This window comes from Haliaeetus leucocephalus, unplaced genomic scaffold, assembly GCF_000737465.1.
Source record: "Haliaeetus leucocephalus isolate CR32 unplaced genomic scaffold, Haliaeetus_leucocephalus-4.0 Scaffold587, whole genome shotgun sequence".
Classification (NCBI taxonomy): domain Eukaryota; kingdom Metazoa; phylum Chordata; class Aves; order Accipitriformes; family Accipitridae; genus Haliaeetus; species Haliaeetus leucocephalus.
In genome coordinates this window covers 2221531-2241129 of record NW_010973023.1, presented here as the reverse complement: position 1 = coordinate 2241129, position 19599 = coordinate 2221531, and the positions used below count along the sequence as shown (strand labels likewise).

Below are 19599 nucleotides of genomic sequence, written 5' to 3'. Positions count from 1 at the left end.
AGGCAGAAGGTCAGGTCCCCAGGATCTCCATTAGCAAGGGCTTTCCAGTAGCTCTTAGCTGAGCTTAGACCTTGTTTCCTAAACCCGCTTGGCACCATTTTAGCCTTGAGCTGCTAGCAGGGGGACTTGCTGCCAGCTCGCCTGACCATCTTTGCCCAGACAGCAGTGGACTGCCTCTTCCTGCTGCCTGGTTGTCCTCCCATTGCACGCCCTCCCATGCACGGGCCGCAACTGGCACTGACACTCGTGCCGAGCACCAAGCTTGGAGGAAGAGCAAACAGCTTCGCTGTTCAACGTGGCTGCCAGACATCTCACCAGGGCAGGAGAAAAATAAGCTGACAGCTTGACAGCCAGGGGTCCGGAAGGACAGCACGGTGAGCCAAAATGACAAGAGGAGTGAGCCTGGCTGGGATGTCTGCATAGCACCCAGGGAGAAGTTCTCCTTTGGGAGCAGGGCAGGAGGAGCAATGCTGGCCCTAAAACCAGTTTGTTAACTTGATGGCTTCCACAGTGCTGGACCTGAGGAAGCATTAAGAGCCACTGATGTGTTGAGAAAACCTCCCTGAAAAAACTCGGAATGCACATTTATGTATAGAGGTGAACAAGCCTGTAAGCAGCCCCGTCTTCAGCCATCCTCTCCTGTTGAGAGTTTAAAAGGCTTTTAAGTTTACAAAACAGCTTTGTGGGGTTCTTCTAAATATGTTAGACCATAAATGTATGGCAGGGTTGAAGTCTGAGACCAAAGCTTTGTGTGAGGCTCACATATGCAAATAGAAGTTTGTTAGACCTGAGTGTCTTGACATGTGAACGGCTCTGGTGGCTGACTCCGTATAAACTCTTTGCCTTTGATATGTCTATGAAGAAGAAAAAGCATGAGAAACCTCAGCCTAAAAGGAAGAGCTTGTAAAGCTGGCAGATGAAAACATGGGATGTTTCTTTTTAAGCTTCTGCAAATGATAAGGGGGATGTCCCTTCATCTGGCAGTTCTTTAGGAGAAAGCAGGAAGGGGGTAAATAGTTCCTTTTTTTTCAGAATTGTAAGCAGGCGTCATTGTGGCACTGCTGATTACTTTTACTTCTACAGTTGTCCTGTAGTTTGTTACTGCTGAACCTTACTCCTTTCTCACAGAGTGCCCTTCTTTACACGTGTAGAAGAGACTTGCAGCGGAAGCCCATCACTGATGTCAAAGTTACTTTCCCCAGAGGACCCTGAGCATAACAAAGATTTGCTGCGCTGTATTTTATCAGGCGGGTTTGAAGGTGGTGGCCTTCAAGGCAGGTTGCACAACTCTACCCCTGGAAGTGTTGCTAAAGCCCTTGAAAGTCTGAGGAGGAAAAATATGAATCCATCTCTCATTTGACAGTGTAAAGCTTTGGAACCTGTTGAACAAGTTTAAACTTAGGCACATAAGGCTGCTTTTAATTTGTGGAGAGCAATCATAAATTGTTGTCAAGAAGATAAATATCGAAATAATGGGTGGATTAGCAGTGAAAGATGTGACAGGAGGTCCAAGGCAGGATGATCCAAGAACTTTCATGTGGATCTAATCAAAGAGTGAATCTCGCTGTGCACTCAGATTAATAATACAGATGCATTAACTCCGCTTTCAGTCGCAGGGGTAACGTATGTGTCTGCAATGCATTTGACACCAGCATGGTCCTCAGTAATGTCTGTCTGCTGTCATGGCTAATTCACACTCTACAAAGCTGGTAGTTAGCATTTAAGGGAATTTATTCTTTCACTATAGACATGACCAGAACAAGAACCTGGTTTGGTGGGGGGAAAAAAACCTCAACCCAGTTTATTTCACTGTTAGCTTTCATTAACTTTAAATAGGTCTCAAGTAAATGAATCTTGGGCAACGTACTCCAGATCTGTTACAGTGTCTGCATGCACATATCTCCTTCTCCCTGTTTGCCTGTGGTGCACAGACATGGTGTACAAGTCATACACGTTAGGGTGGTGATGGATATGAGACAGCATGTTCTTTTTTCAGTACACCCTTTATAAACCTGCAGAATTTTGAATGGAGGATAATTTGCTCATATGCAACCCCAGAAAGTGATGTTACAATTCTTACAGATGCAAAATTAGCCCTACAGATGGTTTTCTCAATTTTTCTTGATTTTTTAATGTTGGTTTTGCTTTTTCAGTCAAAATACGTTTTCTTTGCTTGCTGCCAGTTTATTTTTTGTCTTCCTCTTTTATGAAGCTCATGTGCTCCAAAGTCTTCTAGTAACTGCAGATGACTGATAATTAGGGTGTTTTTATGATTTCTTATCCTCCTTCATTTGAAAGGGGTTAAAATGTTCATCTGAGAAGACATGCTGAGCAGTTGTTGGTAGCATCTCAATCATTTATAGTCAGCATGACTGCTTGAAATGTAGGACAGCACACAAACCTTGCATAAAAAAATAAGTGATTTATAGAAGGCTTTTACATTGGAAAGGCTTTTAAACAAGGCCAAGGATTTACATTGTCTATGTATATGTTGTAATGTAACAGGGTTGGCTGTGTGTTTTCTGAAAATCACAAGAAAACCCCAGTCTGTTACTGTGTTTGGAAAGATTGCAGCATTGCCATAAAATTGGACCAAAATCTGGTGAACTTTGACTTTTTGACTTACAGGGTCCGTTTTTTTTCTACAGGTTCTCTAACGTCGATGTTTGTCAGGCTTCCTTGTGGTGGTGTCGGGGTGAGTACTCTCTTTAATGTGTAAATAATGTCCTGTTTGTTCTCCCAGTCCCATTGGTAACAAAAATTGTTGCTTTGCATTCCATCAAGTGGGTAATTGCAACCAGATGTTACCCATAAACAGGGTCTGCCTGGGGTGCGGGGTTGCAGCGACAGCCTCACGTGCCTTTCTTCAAAAGCAGGGTGAAGATTCTTAAACTACTTTGGAGAACCAAAGTGTGTGTGATATTCATAGGCATGTTTCGTCTCTGGCTTTTAGGAGGAGAAACCTCATTTCCCAAGCAGTGATATTTAATGGCTTAGAGGTTACTACATTTGAAAGCAACCCTTGCATCCAAAAATCCTTTCTACATAGAAAGCAAGATGTGCTTTTCATGCTGCTCGTGTTGCATAGGTGTTTCATCTTCAGTATTTGTACTTCAGAGCTGCCTGCCTCCTAGCGCAGGTGGAAAACATATTAATAAAATAGTGATACTGAAGGACAATATTTGGGAAGTTCCTGTAAACAGTAAGTTGCTGCATTTGTGTCTGGGCTACATTAGTGTCCTCAAATGAAATGTCTCACAGGTTATGCAGCACAAAGGAATTGCAGCCTTCGGTATTTGGCATCTTTCATTTCTCGAGTTCCAGGACAATCATGCATGGATTCTGAAGGAGGTGACTAAAATACACCTCCATCCATCATGGAAAAGCTGAACATTAGTTTCCATCTGTCAAGATTCCATATAATAAGAAGACTTCTTTTTGTTGTTGTTTGTTCCCATAAGGCTGGAAAAAACCCAAATACCATCCAAATACCTTGTGTTGAAGGTTTGCGTTGTTGTTTTCCTTTGAAGCCTGAAAACTTGAAAGTTTTCCTTTCAAGTCAGATTTTCTGCTCTAAAGTTTCTGTGGAGGGTGACAGTACAGAAAATCTCAGAGAACAGGAAGGGAAAAGAATGAGAAGAGACAATAAAAGGCATTGTGTTTGAAAATTCACAGTGGTAGTTCTTATGCATAATTGTAGCTCGTGAGGTTGAATTTAGAGGTCTGGATTCTGTTATGGAAATGAAACAAAATTGTTTTCTTCCTGAGTCTTTGCAAAATCGCTGCTTTGAAAATTATCCCGTCAAAAAAAAAAAAAAAAAGAATAATCGGCGTTTATTCGTACCGCCACTGCTGAGCACTTGTAGAGATATTTTATTTTGTATTGTAAATATGCTGCAGTCTCCTAATTCATGGCAAATTTTTGGCTAGAGTTTAAAAGGTTTGGATTTACTCTGCCCTGCAGTCAGGCATGCCATTCAAAGCAAAAATTATCATTTGCAAATGAAGACTGAATGGTAACAAGTAGAGACAGTGCCTGAGCCTCGCGCAGTCCCAGAAGTCTTGCATTAAATCCTAAATCAAGGCAGGAAGCGCCACAGTGCTGGTATTATCGATACGCTCGTAATAAAGATAGTGTTTGCAGTTAACTTGCTGGTCGGTTGTCTCCACAGACCCTTAAATACTAGAAACATTTGCTGACTTCTGTACAGTGTTTTAGCAATCCTAACATATAATTTTCACGTTTTCTAGGAAAAGCTTTTTAAAACCAGTAATTTATTAGTAATCAACTACGTGATAGTCAGATTTTTCGTAAAAATGGCTTTCTGTTGTTTTTCTTCCTTTTCCTTCCCCAGTTACCTCAGGATACAGTGCCAACTATTTGTGTACTTCTGCTGCTTTCACGGCTGGTGCAGGAAAACAGAGTCTTCACTGCTTTTGGGGTGCATATTTAGTTAGTATATACACGCCAGCCATATATTTGTAGGGAAAATGAGTCCATGGTACAGAACAATTGGCTATAGCATATTAAGCGCTTTGCACTTGTACGTGCCCTGGATGGGTTTAAGTGTCGACCATCTCCTTTGGGGTAGGAGGGATGTACAGTGATCTCACAAGGTCCTTTCAATCCCATTTTCTGCTGTCTTTCGAAGTGTGAGAATTGTCAAGAAAGCTGGCTTAGCAGCATGGTATGTTTATTGAAGAAATAGATGGAAAACTGTAGTCTTTGTTAGCATGCCAGTTCTGTGAGACGAGTTGCTCTTCATTTGATTTGATTTGCTATGGCAAACTGTTGGAAGAAGCCCTATAGTGGGATCTTAGCTGGGGCCACAGAGCACGCCTTTCAGTAGCAAATGAAAACCAAATTATTTTCTGCACCAAAGAGGATGACAAGACATTTTTGAGATGCATGTAATACTGGTTTTTTTAAGGAAATCATAAAAATATAATTTAAAAAAAATTAAAAATCAGAGCCCAGGGTAAAACATCAGTTATGAAGAATTTTAGTGTGAGAGGAGGTGTAATGTGAATCTGAGAAGTTTCGGCAAGTAAATACTGCTGGGAGACTGAGTGCTTGTTATGGTATAATGAAATTATTTCAAATTGTTCTAGCAAGAGAGCTTAAGAGGTATTTTTCTGCTGTTGCTTGGCAGGCCATTTTCAGGCTGCAAGGTGGCCATATAGCTCTTTTGAGTGATGGAGTTTTGTTTAGACTCTTCCTTGTTTGAGATTGCCAGGTTGGCTGAACATTACTCATTGCTGAGCAGTAATCAGTCTCTGTTTTATCTTTTTCTTACAAGTTGAGAAGGTTGTGGAGAGGTAGCCCTGGTGCTGTAAGAAGTTTGTGTGGTCTCCAATCACTTTGTACTGGTGAATATTTCCTGATGGTGAAAGAACATCAGGTGCATGTGATGATCAGAGCACCTGTAGCACATCCAATGGTTTGTAGCCCAAGTTTGAAGGAGGAGAGATTTATTTCAGCAGAAGTTTCATTTTCTCTGAGTTTGTCACTTAATGATAAGTGCAGTCTAGGGGATGCTTCATGGGTCTTTACATTCAGCTCACCACAACGCTAGACAGCTTTCCAGCTGGCTGACTGCTTCGTAAGGAGGATTTTCCCTGGAGAGCTTGATACTGGTCTGCCAAATGCTTTCCAGGGGGCAAACATGATGCCGTAAAGAAAAAAGGAAAGAAAAAAAGTTTTCAAAAATGAGTAGAATAAGGTGGGACCAGTCTTCTTTTGGATTTATTACTGGTTAGAAGATAGGAAGTAGTGGTCAGAATTACAGTCCCTGAGAAATCTGTATATTCACTGAAATGTTGCAATGCAGGGGATGGGTCATAAGCAAGTGTCCTTTGCTGATGGTATTAAATTTATTTGGGGTCTTCAAAGCAAAAGCTGTCTGCAAAGAAACACGGATGGCGTCATGGTAACAAGAAACTAAACAGTAATGTAATAGTAATGTAACGCATTAAATTCTGTGTTGGATGCAAAATAATGCATGTGGACTGGAGGGGGACTGGCCTGGAGCAGGTGAAAGCTGAATGATTGCTGTTCCTTATAATTTGGGAGCTGAGGGTGTCAGATGAAATTACAGGCTGCAAAGCTTGAAACCAAGTCTTTCTTCTGCAAACAATTAAACAAGGCAGTTCTCTTCTGTAGGGGATGTTATGTAGATTAAAAGAATAGATGGATCTGAAAGGCAATTGTAGAGCAATTCATGGGGGAGAAGCCCATGAAGAGCTGTTAAGCGCCAGGATGAAGTTTGGAGCTTGGGCAACCATGAGTTCTTTACCAGCAAGCGAGATGAAGTTAAAGAGAGTGAAGGAGCAGGAAAAATTTCAGAGCAACTAGCTTCATCACATAACACCTTTCAAACTCTCTCTTTAAAAACTTAAGTCGCAGTGTCTCAAAATCAATGAGAAAAAGGGTAATTTTTTTTCCCGGTGCTTGGAAACTCTTGTCTATATTCCCCCCTGCCTTCCCCCATTGGTTTGTTTTATGTGAGGAAGCCTTCACATCACTGTAGCTGACACTAACAAACCTCCTCCCATCTGCAGACGCCTGATCATAGAGGAGAGGAAGAAAGCACAGAAGCGCTTATATCAACAGATGTGAGCTCTGGTTTAAACAACAGTAATTTATTCCTGCTGATCTTTAGCAGCATCTGCAAGTATTGCAGTATTTTTACTTAGGATGTTACCTTCACTTCTCTGCAGCACACACTCTTTTCTTAATGTATGGCTTATATGCACCAGAGCGTTACCTAATCCAGGATAATTAGAAGAAGATTTTGGAGAAAGGAGTTTGAGCTTTGGAAATCTGCAAAATAGTTCCAGCATACTTGCATCCAAATTCTTCAAAAAACTCAAACACTTGATCTTACGATAGCTAATAAATTTGTTTTCTTTTGTGTGTAGTATTTTCTTTTTCTATGCATGTTCTAAAAATATCCAAAGATCTAGGTCTTTAAATGTGGGTTTGGTCTCTTCCAAAGTATGTTAGTCCATTTATGATTGTAAGGTCTTGATTAGAGCATATAAAAATCTTTACCTGTGCAAGCAAAGTACGTTATCACAGAGCAGAGACAACAAAAATTACTTCCATGGAATGGAAATGAGAAGAACTAATTAGCAAGTCTTAGAAGAACAAAATGTGAGCATGGTTATTTAATCAGTGCTTTAGAGCAGTAGGAGACATGGTTAGGTAAAAACAACTCGCTGGCAGCACAGACGGTATGTGCTGCTGTTGCCTAAGCATGATGAAGAGCAGTGATGAGGGAAGAGCAGAACTCTTTCGTCCCCCTTCGCTTTGCAGAGCCTGGAACTGCAGTACAACTTGTCTCTACCTGTCCCTATGCTTAATTTCTTATCTGCATAGCTCTTCAACTAAAGAAAATATTAGAATAATGAAACCTTTTATACAATGCTCATTTCATTTTTAAACAGCTGCACATTAGCATATAGTAGAGTATACAGTGCAAGTAGGAACCTCATTGTGTATATTAACAAAGACTTCAACTTTATAAGGAAGGAAAAACTTCTGGGTTTCACTCTGAAACATCTTGGACATTCCTTCTAGAAGAGAGCCTGCGTCAAGCTATTGACCGTTCGACTTCTGCATTCCCTCCCTCATCAATTTTCTAATAATGGTACATGCTGCGAAGGTTAAGAGCCTGCAGCAGGTCCCAGGCGCTGAATTCCCTCTCCCCACCTCTAAAAGAGCCCTCTCCTATGGGCTTACCTAGTAGAAACAGCAGCCTCTTTATTAGAATGAGCAAGGCTTTAGTATTATTCTCAAGGAGACAAGTGTGCTGACCAGGACAACCACTCCTCATCCAACAGCGGCAGATGTGGAAGACTCAGTATCTCTGACGCAGCTGTATCCTCCAGCTCGGAAGAAAAAAGAAATACACGCTGTTGGATCAACAAAAGGCAAGAAATATGCTTCCTCTCTCCGTAAAGTCCTTCCAGATGGTAAGGCTTGATGTGCTGTCCCAGCAACAACTCCTGTGATGGCAGCTACATCAAAGAGCTCATAGGCAGTGAAAGCCAAATAGCGTCTACCCTGTAATGAACTTCAGAATTCAGGAATGATGGAGGGGTCAACAGCAGCCCGTGCACCACACAGCAGCAGCTTCAGAGCTGGAGAGCAGTCCAGCTCAGGGCCACATTAATAACATTTTCCACCATGGCAGAGTCTACGCCTGCCTGCTGCAGAGCACTGATGACTTCAGTGGGACTGTTCAGACACAGTCACACAGATGATGAAGTGCTGCCTTGGAGTAGGGCCCAGTGGTCTCCAGACATCCGTTCCAGGGAAGGTGGCTGGGTGTTAATCGTTATCTTGGAGATGTTTGCATGTGGGATGGGGCAGTGGAGAGCTTGCGGGTGGCAGCAGACGTCTCTGGATCCAGTCCTCCTCCTGCTGCGGAGCTGAGTTGGGGGGGCATGGCAGAGTCCTTGAAATTGGCTTCTAAATCACAGGTGGAATGCTTTTTTCTAAGTACTTAATTTCTTTCTGCAGAAATAATAACTCTTTAATATCACTCTGTGTTGCCCTCCTCATTCTTGAAATGCTGCCAACACGAGCCTGGTTTCTGCAGGCATCAGACGGCCTGAACATGGTGGTGCTTGGCTCAGGCACTGGTGACTTTTGCATGCTTTATGGGGAAGGCTGGCAGGAACAGAAGTCTGAGGAAATCTGAGGGTCTGTAAAGCCATGCTTAGGACATGTGAATTTTGAGGTTTTTGTATTTCCATTCCTCTGGTGCTTCACAGTGAACGAAGATGGCTCTCTGCAATTCTGCATCTGTGGAGGGCGCCTGGTACTTGCTGTGGCCAGGCAGAGAGGGAAGCTCTTAGCTACTGGCATCCTGCAGCATTTTCTTTCAAGACCAAGAAAGATGGGTTAGATATGCTCAGCCCAAACTGCACAGTGCAGCTGTATCTCACTTGAGCAGTGAGACCAGGGGCACTGAGTTGGTCAGCTCTTAGCAAAAGGCAAGTAGATGTTCTCTGTTGTATAAACCACGAGTGTCTCCCACTCACGGATGCTGGGGGGAGAGGATCTGAGGATGAAGACTGCTGGATCCCCCGAGGGAATGAGGCAGTGTTATCCTGATCGCAAAGCAGGTTGACCATCCCATAACGTTTTTACAGGACTGCTGATTAGGATCCCAAAGACAGACCCTTGTAGAGCACTAATGCCCTGGGGATGGCGGGGGGAGAAGCAGCTTGGTCTTCTTCCCACCTTGCTAGGGGCTTTTGGAGGGACATAGTCAGATCAGTCCCATCTCCTTCATGTGTGCAGTACTGATCCAGGACTCCTGGAGGTGTCGTGCATAACTCAGATGCCATTGTATTTCTGTTCCCATACCACAAATATGGGCTTTTCCACTGATGTGGTGGCTTTCCCCAGAGACTGAGGACAGTGCACATATTGGCAGCATTGCCACACAGAGATGGCTTTTTGGTATTCTCCAAATGCTTTCTTGGTTTACTGTGACTTCAAAAGCATCCTCAGGGCAGATGCCGCCAGAAGCTGTCCCTGATAACATAACCTGGGACCATTTCCACTGGCTTTAGCACAGCCGTGAAGGGGACAGATCAATCTCCTGTAGGGCCACTCGCATCTCCCCGCAGCTCAGTGAGCAGACTGGATGCCAGACAAAACAAACGATCTCTTTCTTTCCTTCTCCTTTGCCATTGTTTCCATAAATATGCTCAACACAGAGTAATATGTGAAAAATAGCTGGTGATCTTTTGCACTGAGAAATGTTACATTTATCCTATGCTGTTCTTGGGCAGCTGAGCTGACCTGACATGGGACAGTCCCAGCAGTCTGGCTTTTGCAAAGGCTGTGACTGGCAAGAAGCAAACACGCTTCACTTTCATCGCTGCGTGCAAGACAGCCGGGGGCGCAGCAGAGGAGATCCAGAGCTTCGGCCTGGAAAGAGCCCCCCGGGAGCCGTCCTTCCCCCTCTGCTCTCTGCAGAGTCGCGGCTGAATGGCAGTAACAAAAAAGAGAACAGGCATTTCATCACGTGTCTGCAAACTAATCTTGTCTTCATACGGTTGGCGGGACGAATGTGGTAAAAGCCAAGGCTTCTCACTTTTTGTTGAAATTAGGACATGATCTCATATAATAACAACATGGGGATGTCTGCAGAATGCCTTGCCTTCCCTTGCCTTTGGCCTATTTGCACATTTTCAGGGGGGAAATATAGAGGATGGTGGTCCTGTCAAATATTTAGCGTTGAAGTAGATGTCTGTAGTCAGCAGCTAGATGTTGAAGGCCTGTTGTTAGCTTTGATGAGACAGGGTTGATCTTATGGTTCCCCAGGGAAGCTGCTGTCAGCGTAACCTTACCCTGGCAGTCCTGGGCAGGCATCTTTTAAGCGTCCATTATTAAACATCCTTCTTGTGGTTTTCTTTTTTTTAATTTTATAGAATCATTACATTATTTTATAAACCTTTTTACTTCATCTGGTATCAGTTTCCTCCAGCAATTAAAGAGAAATACTGATACCGTGGTGTTGGTAGGAGTATTGGTAGGAGACACCTGCAAATTTACAGTGCTTGGGATGCTGAATTTGCTCCTGTGTTACGGCACTGACCCTTTAGCATTGCAGAGCTGTTGCAAATGGTCATCTCTTGAGTGTCATTTGGTTGAATGGACACTTGGTAGTGGTGATGTTACAGTCATTGGGGTCCCAGCACTGGTACTGCCAAGATCAGTTCTGCAATTTAATGCATTTAAATTTAATGCATTTATTACATATTAATAATGCCTTTATAAAACATGAGTTTCTGTTTCCTGACTGTCCTTGTTACTCCTAAACGTAGTTCCTGTGTGTGTCTCTGTTAGGTCGACAGTGACACAATTTGGAATGAAGTTCACTCGTCCGGTGCTGCTCGCCTGGCCGTGGGCTGTGTCATTGAGCTCGTTTTCAAAGTAGCCACGGGAGAACTGAAGGTTGGTATGAAAAGAACATTTGGCTTTTGATATAGGCTCTGTACAGGACTCAGCTCAGGGCTGTGTTATTCAGGAGGTCCAGTTAGCTTCATTTTAATGCCACCATCTGGCTTTAGTCATAAAAATCTTTGAAGATATCAGCAAGTGAACAACAGACTCCTGGTGAATGTTCTTACACACTGATTAAAAGGAAGAAAGAAACCAGAGCAGCAAATGAAATCACTATTCCAGTGTTATCTGAGGGTTTTGCTCTTGCCTTCAGCTGGGCCAGCCTGTTTGCTGTTTCAGTGACCTCATTCAGATTTTTTTTTTTCCCTGAATGGAAGGAAATGCTGTACCAAGCAGTTTCTGTAAAATTAATGTGGACTTTTTCCCCCCCCTCCAAAACGAGGGAAAGCATCATCCACTGCTATGGTTTTGTGAGAAAACCATTGAGAACAACTACATAGTTCCAAAGCAGAATTAACGCTTCTGGCTGCAACCTCTGCATCCGTCTTTGTGCAATAAACCTTCCTTTCTGTCTCACTTCTTCATTTTCTTATTTTTTGTGCATAGAATGGATTTGCTGTTGTTCGGCCTCCAGGTCACCATGCAGAAGAGAGCACACCCATGTAAGTATGCGTATGTGCTTTAGCAACTTGCTTTGGTGTTTGTTGTGTGATCTGCAGCTGGAAATTAGAAAGGTAGTTTGTTAGGTTATTATTACAGAATTTCTTGCTTATTGATATGCAAGACAGTATTATATTCAAAGCTCCCAGTAGTTCTCTGGAAGAGGGCAAGATCCTGCTTAGTGGTTTCAGATGCGTATTTTCTAGCAAGAATCAGCATTACAGTTACGCTTTGAAAAAGCGCTAATGCTTTTATTTGCTTTTCTCTTGTGAATTGTTTAAATTAAATGTTGATGGCTCATCCATTGTGAGGAAAGCAAGGATACGCAACTAATAGTAATAATAGCAAACATAACTGTGTCCTGGGGTCACAGCACTGAATTAGGAGAGTGTCAGAGTGGGAAGGCTTTGCAAAGCAAAAGCTGAAGTCAGGCGTCTTGCATGTGTTTAATATAGCAGGGGTTTTCCTATCCGACTGTTTTCAAATCAGGGTCCCAGGCATAAGTCATGTTGGCTTTGTATATCTGGCTTAACGTGTGCTGAAGTTTCTTGTCTTGGGTGCTTCAGCGCTCGTTGGTGGGAGATGAGTGCTTGCTGTTGAGTTCCCCTCAACCCAGTGTTTTGAGGCCTCTCTGAGCGTGTCGGCTCCAGCCCTGGGTCCTTCCCCTTCCTTTCCCGCTCGACGCATCCTCTCCCTGTCTGCTTCTGTCCCCTTCCCTCACATGCAGCGCTGGAGGTCTCGTGGGCAGCTGGCACCGAGCAACACCTCATTGCAGTGGCTTTGGGCAAGTGTGAAACGTTCTGCCTTTCCAGAGAGACTGCAGGACCCTTGCTGCTGCATGGCTGGTTTGTGTGTCTAATTGAGCACACGTGCATCTTCTAGGGAGGAAAGAAGAGTGAGAACAGAAGAAATTTCTTCCTGCTGTGTTATATCTAGATAATAGATGCATTGGGACCAAGGAAACCTATAATTAACAACTTTTCCTCTCTCTTCCCTCTCATCACCTCCAGGGGTTTCTGCTATTTTAACTCCGTGGCAATCGCAGCCAAGCTGCTCCAGCAAAGGCTGAATGTTAGCAAAATCCTTATAGTGGACTGGGTGAGTAAATGCTGGTTCTTACCCTTTAGGAGAGCAGGTGGAAAGTTTTCAGGGTTTTTTTTTTTCCTTGTAAGGGCAACCCTGGCTGTGTCAGTGAAAAAAATGTTGCCTGTGGTCTGCAAGCCAAAATTTGTTTTTTAAAGTTTGGGGTTTTTTCATTACAGTGTCTTAATAAAAGAAAAATTTCTTAAAGGGTCCATAGTTTTCAGAATAAAATTATAATTAATAAGTAGTTGCTTTCTAAAACAAGCCCATAACACAGTCTCAAGGATGGGTAACTGCAAACTGTGCTGGCTTTTGTTGGGTTTTTTTTTTCTGAAGGTTTTGACCTTAACTGTTATGATCCATCCCAGATTTCTTTTCAAGATGTGAGGGCCAGTTACTGAGAGGGACAGGCTGTGTGGCATGGCTTGACCATTGGTCTGGATGGTCTCAATGTCCTGCCTCTGGGCCAGTGCAGCCTCCGGGCGAGTGGGCAGGCAGTCAAAAGTGATCTCTAAATTGGAACGAGACAGTGAAATACTCAGCAGACAGCACAGCAGAGTTGAGAAAGAGCTTTGGGGGATTTTGCTGTGGCGATGTATAGATTTAAAAATGAGGCTGATAGATATATATATTTTTTTAATAGATTTAAAAATGTATTTATGCGGATGTGAAGGCATTTGAGTTGCTGGATATCGGCCAAGAGTTTTGATTATATTGCCACAAATCTCCCATGGGCTAGACCCACAAGTTAAAATGGATGTATTTGTCTTTTTGACCTACTGGATGGACATCCTTTTCCTCACTTCCCTCTAACTGTTTTGCATGTCAGGAAGGGCCATTTTGAATACCCATCCTGTTACAGACTGCATTTCTGCACCAAGTAGCAATGCAATAGGGGATGTGAGTAATGGGTTTGTGTCGTGTAACCTTGTTGGGTCCAACACAACTTTGCTGGGCACTTGTGTCAGTGGTCATCCCACAGACAGATTAAAGATGCAAATTTGGGGTGACTAATATACCCCCCATGATTAGATATGAATCCAGTTCTCCCCATCCAAGTAAATTGGTCCTGTCCTCAGTTTTGATATACGCTTGAGATTGTGTTTACCCTCTTTTATCCCATGTGTTAAAGGAGCGTAACCTGAAGCTAGCTGTGCAAAGCAGATTACTCTCATTTGCAATAAACTGCTTCAGCTAGATCAGAGAAGCGCAGAAAACAAAGCACAACAGCAAAGAAAAACCCTCCGAATCCCAAGTTGATGGCTTTAATGTGCGTTTTTACTAAGGTACTAACGTCCCTCATATAATGCAATCTCTGTCCCTGAAGGATGTTCACCATGGGAATGGTACTCAGCAAGCTTTCTACAATGATCCTAATGTTCTTTATATTTCACTACATCGCTATGATGATGGGAACTTCTTTCCAGGCAGTGGTGCTCCCGACGAGGTAAGAGCATGGGTCAGCACAGCATCCGTCCATGTCTGACAGGACTGCTTGGGGCTGGGATTCAGGTGCCCCCCAAAATCTCAGGGAGCCTCTGCCAGGCAAGGCTTGGAGAGAAGCTCCTGCCACCGCTCCCACACTCGTGTTCATTAGTGCCCCTTTGGGAATGTATCGCCTGGGTTTTTGTGTTTGGTGCCTTCTCATCCAAGTCCTAACAGCCGCAGGCATTGTGTCTTGCCCTGTGAGCTGGCAGGAAAGCACATACCTTGGCTAAGGAGCAGAAAATCAGTCAATGCAATTAGGTTCTCCAGCCCTTATGGGACAACCTGTTCCAGAGGAGCCCTTTGCCAGCTGTCCCAGCACTCCATGTACTTTTCAGGATTTCCCCGTTACAGGCATAATTTGTTTCTTAGATGCAGGAGGAACAGGTTGTCCGTGGCTGTGTCACCAGCGCTGGGGTTTCCTGGCACAGCCTTGGAGCCCCTCCATCTCCCTTTCTCCTGGCCCTGCCGAGGCATTGCTCACCACCACTGCTGTGTTCACATTGCACGGCCCTGATGGTGGGATTTGAGCAGCAGTTGCTGATGCTGCTGGACCAAAGCCACCGGTTCCTGGTGGTGTCCTCAGAGCCTGCAGCAGAAGGGCTGGGCCAACAGAGCTGGGACACCTTTCTCCCTGAACTCTGGGTGGATGCTCCTACATCAGTCACGTCCTTCCTTTCCCTCTAGGTTGGCAGGAAATACTGTCCTTCCAGAGTGATTTATCAAAGGGAAATTTCATAAAATACTTCATTTTGTGTGCTCTGAGGCACTCCAAATTACATCTGGAAACTCCTAGAGTTCTTACCGTGTCAATTTTACATTTTCCCATTCAGCAAACATGGATGTTTCCATTTCGATTTCTAAAGAAACTTAAACATAATGTGATAATGCTTCATTGCCCTGTTTGTGCGCTACTGTTGCAGTGAATTTTTCTGCTTTAAATACAAAATAAATTCAAAGCCACAGGTGGATAAATAACCCACTATGGATGGATGAACCCCCTGTGTTTTTCTACCAGCTGTATTTGCACCAATACAAGGAATAATGTGCAATAAAAGCCCTGTAGCTTTATCTAGCCTGAATTATCTGGCTGTGTATTGTATAACACATTAATTTTCAATTTTTTTTTTTTTTTCATATGCAGAGACCTAAAAAAAACCCACAAAAAACTACCTGTGTGTGTAGGAGCTCAGAGCCCTGTGCGGAGCTCCCAGCGGCCACTGGCAGCAGATACTGCCTGGCTCCCTTGCTGTCCCTATAGACCCACAGCCCGTCCTCACGACCACCATGCTCAGGCAGCTACGAGGTCCCTGCTTGATGAAGGGACTGAACACAGGCTTTTGGATTTCAATATGGATGGGCAAAACATGGCCCTGCTTCTTGGCAAATGAATTACTAAAAAACCCTGGTTTATTTTTCAGGTTTCCCCTTTCTCAGGTATTTGCAGTCAATGCAGATGGGGACGTTTGCAGTACATGCAAGGATGGGGATGTACTTACATTTACCACCCATGTGTCCCTCAAGCAGCAAAAATCTCTTCTCTGCAAATCATATTTTTCCCCAGCAGAGGGGGAGCTCGCTCTGATTAAAACTATGGGTTTTCCCCCCCAGTTGCAACTGTAATGAAATATAAAATATGCTTCTGAATAAAGCTAAAAATGAATTGAGGAAGGGTATTGCATATAACAGACTCTCCTGCAAAAGAGGAAGAGGATCCAGTTGATGAAGAGGTGGGGTTTGGGTGAGCAGCAGTCAAATACCACTGGTGCACAACTCCCATAAAGATCAGATCATGGAGGAGCTTTATTTTCACTCTTGTTTTGGGAACCAGCTTTCTTTAGAGGGAAAAATTAACCTCACTACCACCAAGCTATTGAATCAAAATCCATATTCAACTGGAAGAATATTAAGACAGCAGAGGTGTGTTGCCAGAGTTTGCTGTTTCCGTATGTGTAATTAAGAGTACCATCTCCCCTTTTCAGGTTGGCACAGGAGCAGGAGTTGGTTTCAACGTTAACATGGCCTTTACTGGTGGCCTTGATCCACCGATGGGAGACACAGAATACTTAACTGCTTTCAGGTAATATTGAAGTTTTCCTCTTACAAATGTATTTTTCACCTAAACTGGGTTTCTTTTTCCTCGTGCAGTCCTCCTTAATCTTGAGCTTCTCTCTTGCTAAGTTTAGAAATACAAGATTTACATCTAGTTGCAGTTACTTTTTGAGTACCATACTAAAAATAAAACTTAATTAAGTAAATAGGATATTTCTGGCCATAAGAAGTGTGGCTGTGACATTAGGGGATTGACATACTCGCTGCTCAGCACTGATTGATGCATGAATGTAAAATGTCAACTGATATGAGTAAGGTCTTCCAGTTTTGGCTAAAAATTTTTTTACCTCTTTGGGGTGAGTACTTCTGTGGGTAAATGCACCTGGATGGGGAGGGGAACCCAGAAAAACTTGTTAAAAAGTCATCATGAGTTGAAACTTGGGAGTGCAGCTGCCCCAAGGCTTGAGACATCATTACTGCACTGCAGACGATTGTACCCAACTTCTGAGTGAGTTAGCCATGCAGTCCCTCTCCTGCAAGAGCTCTGCTCCTGACTTGCACCATAGCTCACTCCCAAGTGTACCTAGCAAAGGGACGTGGGCTTGTTTTGATAAGCTTTAGATTTTATTAGTATTCGCCCAAGATATCAAATATGCCTATACCAACCAACTGGAAATTGAAATGACTGAACTGTGGGGTTTGTGCTTTTCTTACTGGGTTCTGGTTTCTCCTCAGAAGCAGCATGTTGTGTGTTATGAATAAAAATACAACCATCTCTTAAATAAGTGTTACTCATCACTCACTGTCAGAGTGTGAATGAAGGTAAGCAAAGCTGTGGAGTTGAATTAATGTGTTGCTGGGATATCCTCCTTGGTTAGCAGTAATAGTAAAGCCAGTTACAAACCACTGTGCTGGGTTTTACAAGCATATTCAAGCATGCTCAAAAAAAATGGCATCATTTGAGTCTCCAAATGGAGTAGAGGATGAAGCCAGTTGTTGACTGACTTGTTCATGTCCTGCTGGGTCTTATTGACCTGCTCACAGAAGCATATGATATCTGAGGATCACAGGGAGGTAACTGCAGGGAATTGTTTGATCTGATCCTTACTTTCCTCCTATCAGCATTATCGGAAGAGATGCATGAAGCAAAACACACGTTAGCTTATCTATGGTCATGCGCACCCAGGTTGTGGTCTCTCTGAGCAGGGTTGCTACGGGAGCACTGCAAAAGTATGGGTCGAACATCACCTTGCTGCTCTGAGCAGCTAATGGGCAAAATAACCCAACAGGGCGATTGTACATCATTGGTGTTTTGGGGACTTCTGCAAGCCTGGAGTGATGCATTTGCCTCCCAGAGCTGCAGAGAACAGGATAAAATTGACTAAAGAAGCAACAGAATAACAAGGTGAAATGAAGGTGGATCTCTGGGGAGAGGGGAACTTGTAAGTAATCCAGTAGTGAGGCCAGTGTGAGACCATGCTTTCCCTTCTGATACTCTTTCCAGGAGAACAAATATAATTCTCTGACCTGCCGTATATATAGGCTTTATTTTTCTTAGAGACTGTCCTGTTGCACCCCCTGCCTCTCCTATGCTGTGGGTCCATCCTCTTCAATTGGCACCGTTTTTCACAGTTATGGGTTGAAGTGGGTTTTCTGTCCTCAAACCAGGTTTAGCGCACTTCTGGCAACCACCCCACATAAATTCAGGGAGACACACAGTTGCCAAAACATGGGATGCATTTCTGGCGACAGGCAGATGGACTATCGCCTTCATGGAATAGCGTTAAATCTGGGAGCATTATTTTCTGTTGTTCACTGTGTGCGTATTTGTATTCCATTATACTGAGCAGTTTACTGAGAGCTTTTACTCTTCAGCCTGCCATTAAAAAGCCTTCAAAGAATGTATACAATTTAAAATAACATCCAGTCAAATAACTGTCATTTGTCTCGATGTTTTATTCCTGTTACAGGAAAGCAGCACTTTCCTCCAAAGTGGAAGTCTGTTTATCCCAGCAGTCAACAAGACTGATCTCTTCATTACAAAGAGAACTTGTAGCTCATGACGGAGTGACATACTTGCTATTAAATATTAATTGAGTTTCAAGGCTCCTGGAAAATTGCTCAGTCTGCACAGGAGGACCTTTGCCAGCCATTCCTTAATAGGCACTGCTGTCTTTTTGCCCAGAGACTGCAGCTATTTGGGGAACATATTTTGGAGCGAGCCACAGCCCTTATTTTGGTGGGGTTTTGGGAAGCCGAGGGATGTTGTGACTCATCCTCCTTGGTAGCACCTCCTGTAGTCTGCCCCATGTGCACACCTTCAGTCAATAAGTTAAATTGGAAGCTTTTTTTTATCTAATGCCAAGTTTGGTCATGATAATACATTATCAAGTGACCTTTTTAAATCTTAACCAGCTTCTTTGAAAAACATTTTTTTTTCCCCCTGAATCTTTCTATTGATTTTAATGTAAAATAACGCTTTGAAGTTTGCAATTTATAGTCCTCTGAGAGTTAGAAAGTGAAGGGAATGGGTCATATATCCTTTTTTTTTTTTCTTCTTTTCTTGTGTTAGCCCCTTGAGACAATGCATGCCTTCAAGGCAGCACCTTGTTATTCCACCCCATCGAATGCCACGTTGCATTTGCTGGGGATCAAACCTAAGATGAAGAAAAGATAAGAAAATTGGCCATAATGAACTCCAGAAGCAGCAGGCATTTTCACCATGAACTTGGAAACTCACAGTGGAGAACTGAGCTTTAATTCAAACCAGTCCAAATGCCAAACTGTGAGGCTTTGAAGTCTGTAGAGGAATCAGTGGAAATCCTTTGAGCTAGGCAAAGATACTGATATACTTTTTCTTCTTTTTTTTTTTTTTTTTTAAGCCTTAACTCTTCGCATGCTTGTCTGCTTTTAGGGAAGCAAGACCTCTTTCTGTGTAAAACAAGCAAAAGAAAAATAAGCAACATGCTTTTTTTTTTTTTTTTGTTCTATTTCAGGAGGAGCTGGTGTATGGATTTGATAAAAGCATGTGCTCTGATGAAATAATAACTGAGATAATTGTCCTCATAAATTAGTCTTCTGATGAGTGAATAAATAAATCCAAATGAAACCTATCATCCCCGCACTGAAAACCTGTTTCAGTGTCATTTTACTTGTTCCAAAGAAAGGACAGTAACTTGCATCAATGAGTTGGACAGGGTAGCCTGACCTCTTAGTATTTATTAATACTGCCGAGCCATTTCAAAAGTGAGAACAAGAGTTAAAAATGTGAAGCGAAGAGCAGTCTTGCCGTGCACTTTGTCGCTTATTGTCTTCATAACCGAGGGCTGAAATCACCGGCTGCCCCGTCTTGAGGTTGGGGTGATATCATGATTGCTGTATTTTGGGGGGGG

At 43.1% G+C, this 19599-nt stretch overlaps 1 protein-coding gene across 3 annotated transcripts in view; it reads left to right on the top strand.

Annotated features, from left to right (window-relative positions):
* The window catches only part of HDAC4 (histone deacetylase 4), a 231926-nt gene that overhangs the window by 194975 nt on the left and 17352 nt on the right, over positions 1 to 19599 (top strand). For all 3 annotated transcript variants that reach the window (XM_010577919.1, XM_010577917.1, XM_010577918.1), the window contains 6 exons: positions 2649 to 2695; positions 10871 to 10978; positions 11534 to 11589; positions 12598 to 12685; positions 13998 to 14117; positions 16138 to 16235. In XM_010577919.1, the coding sequence (XP_010576221.1) occupies positions 2649 to 2695; positions 10871 to 10978; positions 11534 to 11589; positions 12598 to 12685; positions 13998 to 14117; positions 16138 to 16235 (517 nt within the window). The remainder of the gene's footprint in view (positions 1 to 2648; positions 2696 to 10870; positions 10979 to 11533; positions 11590 to 12597; positions 12686 to 13997; positions 14118 to 16137; positions 16236 to 19599) is intronic.